The sequence below is a fragment of the Galeopterus variegatus genome, unplaced genomic scaffold (assembly GCF_000696425.1).
Source record: "Galeopterus variegatus unplaced genomic scaffold, G_variegatus-3.0.2 Scaffold6476, whole genome shotgun sequence".
NCBI classification, from domain to species: Eukaryota; Metazoa; Chordata; class Mammalia; order Dermoptera; family Cynocephalidae; genus Galeopterus; species Galeopterus variegatus.
The window spans coordinates 125172-128273 of record NW_007732587.1 but is presented as its reverse complement, the minus strand read 5'-3'; the positions used below and the strand labels follow the sequence as shown (position 1 = coordinate 128273).

Below are 3102 nucleotides of genomic sequence, written 5' to 3'. Positions count from 1 at the left end.
CAGGCTGGGGGGTGGCAGATGGGGATTGACTGGGAAAGGGGCACAAGAAAACTTTCTGGGGGGATGGATTTCTAAATTTTGATTGTGATATGGGGAGTATACCTGTGTATTTGTCAGATTTGTCATATTATCTTTGAATTGTGTATATTTTATTGTATGGAAATTATACTTCATTAAAGTTTATTTAAAAACAGATAATTCCTGGGGCCGGCCCGGTGGCGCACTGGATAGTGCGCCGCTTGAGAAGCGTGGTGGCGCTCCCGCCGAGGGTTCGGATCCCACATACAGACCGGTTCCCGCTCACTGGCTGAGCGAGGCGCGGGAGCAACACCGAGGGTTGCGATCCCGTTGCTGGTCCCCGGTCCGGTACGGGGCCAACACTGAGGGTTGCGATCCGTGGCCAGACACGGAAAAAGACAAAAGACAAAAAAAAAAAAAAACAGATACTTCCTGAGGTTTGGATTTCCCAGAAACTATATACGTAAACATCTGATCTTTAGAGTCAGTGTTCAAGATTTATCTGTCTGTATCATTTATAGATTAGGTTTAATACTACGAGATCTAGGGAGAAAAATGTGAAATTGTTGCTTTCTTTCACAGTAAAATTGGTAAAACACTTTCATCATCTCCCCACATGTTAATAACACGTCTTGGTTTTAGAGGTAGGGTGATGGGATATCTTGTCTAGGCTTCTTTTTGAAATGTTTCCTTCCAGTGGAATGTGCTATTAATTATATTATGGCTACCATGTCATTTGAATCAAGGTAGGTGGGCAGAAGATAACTCATGACTGTTCTTAACTGACCTATCTCTTATGGTTACAGATTCTCATAAACACAAAGATAAACACAAAGATCGAGAACACCGGCACAAAGAGCACAAGAAGGACAAGGAGAAGGACCGGGAAAAGTCCAAGCATAGCAACAGGTAAGAGTCGAGTCAGGAAGTCCCTCTTCATTCAGCAGTGGGTTGGCCATTGCCTGGCTTGTGTGGAATAGGCCTTGTAAGCCACAGGTAAGCATGAATAGCAAAGTAGTCAGACTATTTGATCCTAGAGTTGCTAAGAGGGTGGCCTTCATAATTCAGGCCTTACTTTTTTGGGTTGCAATTGTTTAGAACAAGATGTGCAAAGCAAGTATGGTGAATTTTCTTTCACTATGTACCTCATTAAAAATACAGTTTTTAACTAAGTCAGCTGTGGATTCATTGTAATACATGGTGGCACTTAAGTATCTAGAGAGCTTGCCTTGATAAAAAGCAACTGGATTGGAGGCCTGGTTCCCCCCCCCCCCCCCCCTTTCCTGTATTTTAAAGGGTTTACGTTAAAAATTATTAACTTGGGCTTCCGTGGTCTGCAAATCCCTGAAATCATATGCAAAAGGTTGAATATATTAGATTTTCCTGGAGAGTGTTCTTAGCTTTCATCAGGTTGTCAGAGGGGTTCTCATCCTGCAGCTCCCACAAAAGCCAATGACCACCAGTATAAATGAAACTCAGTAGTGTTGCTTCTGGGATCCAAGCTCCAGAAAGATGTTTTTCTTGTTCATTTTGCTCCCATTTTTTGGTGTAGAAGACGAGTGATTAAGCCCACTTCTTGAAAATGAGGACTTAACACTTCCATTTCAATTTAAAGGCAGTTGTTGGTGAGAAAGCCATATGATATTCCCATAGTGGCTTCAGCTTTGTTAGGAGGGAATGTAACGATCCATCACAAGTGTCTCCATCTTAGAGTTCCTTAGAACTACTTCATTAGCTTGTCTTACTGTTTGTGGACAAGTTGCAGTGAGAATTGCTTCCTAAGTCTGTTCTTTTTAATGAATCATTTAAAATTTTTAAATATTTTAATGAATTCTTTTAAGAATAAATCTTTATGAATCATTAAAAAAAAAAGATTAATTTTCTCTAGTGGGGACGTTTCTTCACCAATCACCTACCACTCCTGTGGCCTTTTTCCTCTATCACTCATTTCTGACCTCTGGTTATCTAATTTCCATTTTCATTACTCTAGTGATTTAATCTCAGTAGTTGAATCCATTCTTAGTTCACATGCTTCTCTTCTTCTCCAATTTACCAGCACATATTAATATCTACCAAAGTTGATTTGAGAGCAGAGAATATTGCCAAGGGTAAGGAAGTTCACTTCATAATGATAAAAAGGGATCAATTAATCTAGAGGACATAACAGTTATAGATGTTTATGCACTAATATCATAGCCTCAAAGTGTATGAAGCAAAAATCAGTAGGAGTGTGAAGAGAAATAGACATTTATAATTATAGTAAGAAATTTTTCTACCTCTTCCTCAGTAATTGTACGAATAGAGAGAAAATCATTGAAGATATTGAAAACTTGAACAATATCATCCAACTTATCTAATTGACATTTATAGACTTATTTCACCCAACAACATTAGAATATACATTCTTTCCAAGTACACATGGAATGTATGCCAAGATAAATCATATTCTGGGCCCAGCCCTCCTTTTTAAAGTAATCTTCTCTTGGCTTTCATGCCCTCATGCTTTTCCATCTTTCTGGACCTTTTTCATCTCTTTCTAATGCACATAGTGATTCTTTAACAGTCTTTGGCTGTCTTTCTCTGTCATCTCTCTTGCCATTTACCATTATCTCACATTCCATATCCAATCTTGTAAACTTCTTTTTGGTTTCTCAAACAGCATGTTTTCTGATACCACAAGGCCTTAAAACATGCTGTTGCTGGTTCTAGAATACTGTGTTGCCCTCTTAATATTATTTTAGTTGCAGCTTATACTTGACTTCTTCCATGTATCTTTCTGCCCACCTCCTCATATTAAGTGCCACTTCTGTGAGCTCTCTGGCACCCTGAATATATCCCTATCATAGTTATTACCAAGTTGTGTTGGTATTGTAATTGTCTCTTTACTTTTCTATATGCCCTACTGGACTCTAAGGTCCCTGTGAGCAGAGGTGGGAGCTTTTGTGTTCACTTTACATCCTTAAGACTTAGTATGGTACCTGGCAGATAGCTGGCAGTCACTAATGTGTACTTATTTGAATCAGTGAGTGGATGACCTATGGGTATACCAATTTCCATCTTCTCTCTTTTTTTTTTTTTTTTTTT

At 39.0% G+C, this 3102-nt stretch overlaps 1 protein-coding gene across 1 annotated transcript in view; it reads left to right on the top strand.

Annotated features, from left to right (window-relative positions):
* Window positions 1-824: 824 nt before the first annotated feature.
* TOP1 (topoisomerase (DNA) I) overlaps window positions 825-3102 on the top strand; it is a gene marked incomplete at its 5' end in the record, with an annotated part of 69087 nt that continues 66809 nt past the window's right edge. Inside the window, 2 exons of the mRNA XM_008590938.1 lie at window positions 825-927; window positions 999-1003. Coding sequence (XP_008589160.1) covers window positions 825-927; window positions 999-1003 — 108 coding nt within the window. The remainder of the gene's footprint in view (window positions 928-998; window positions 1004-3102) is intronic.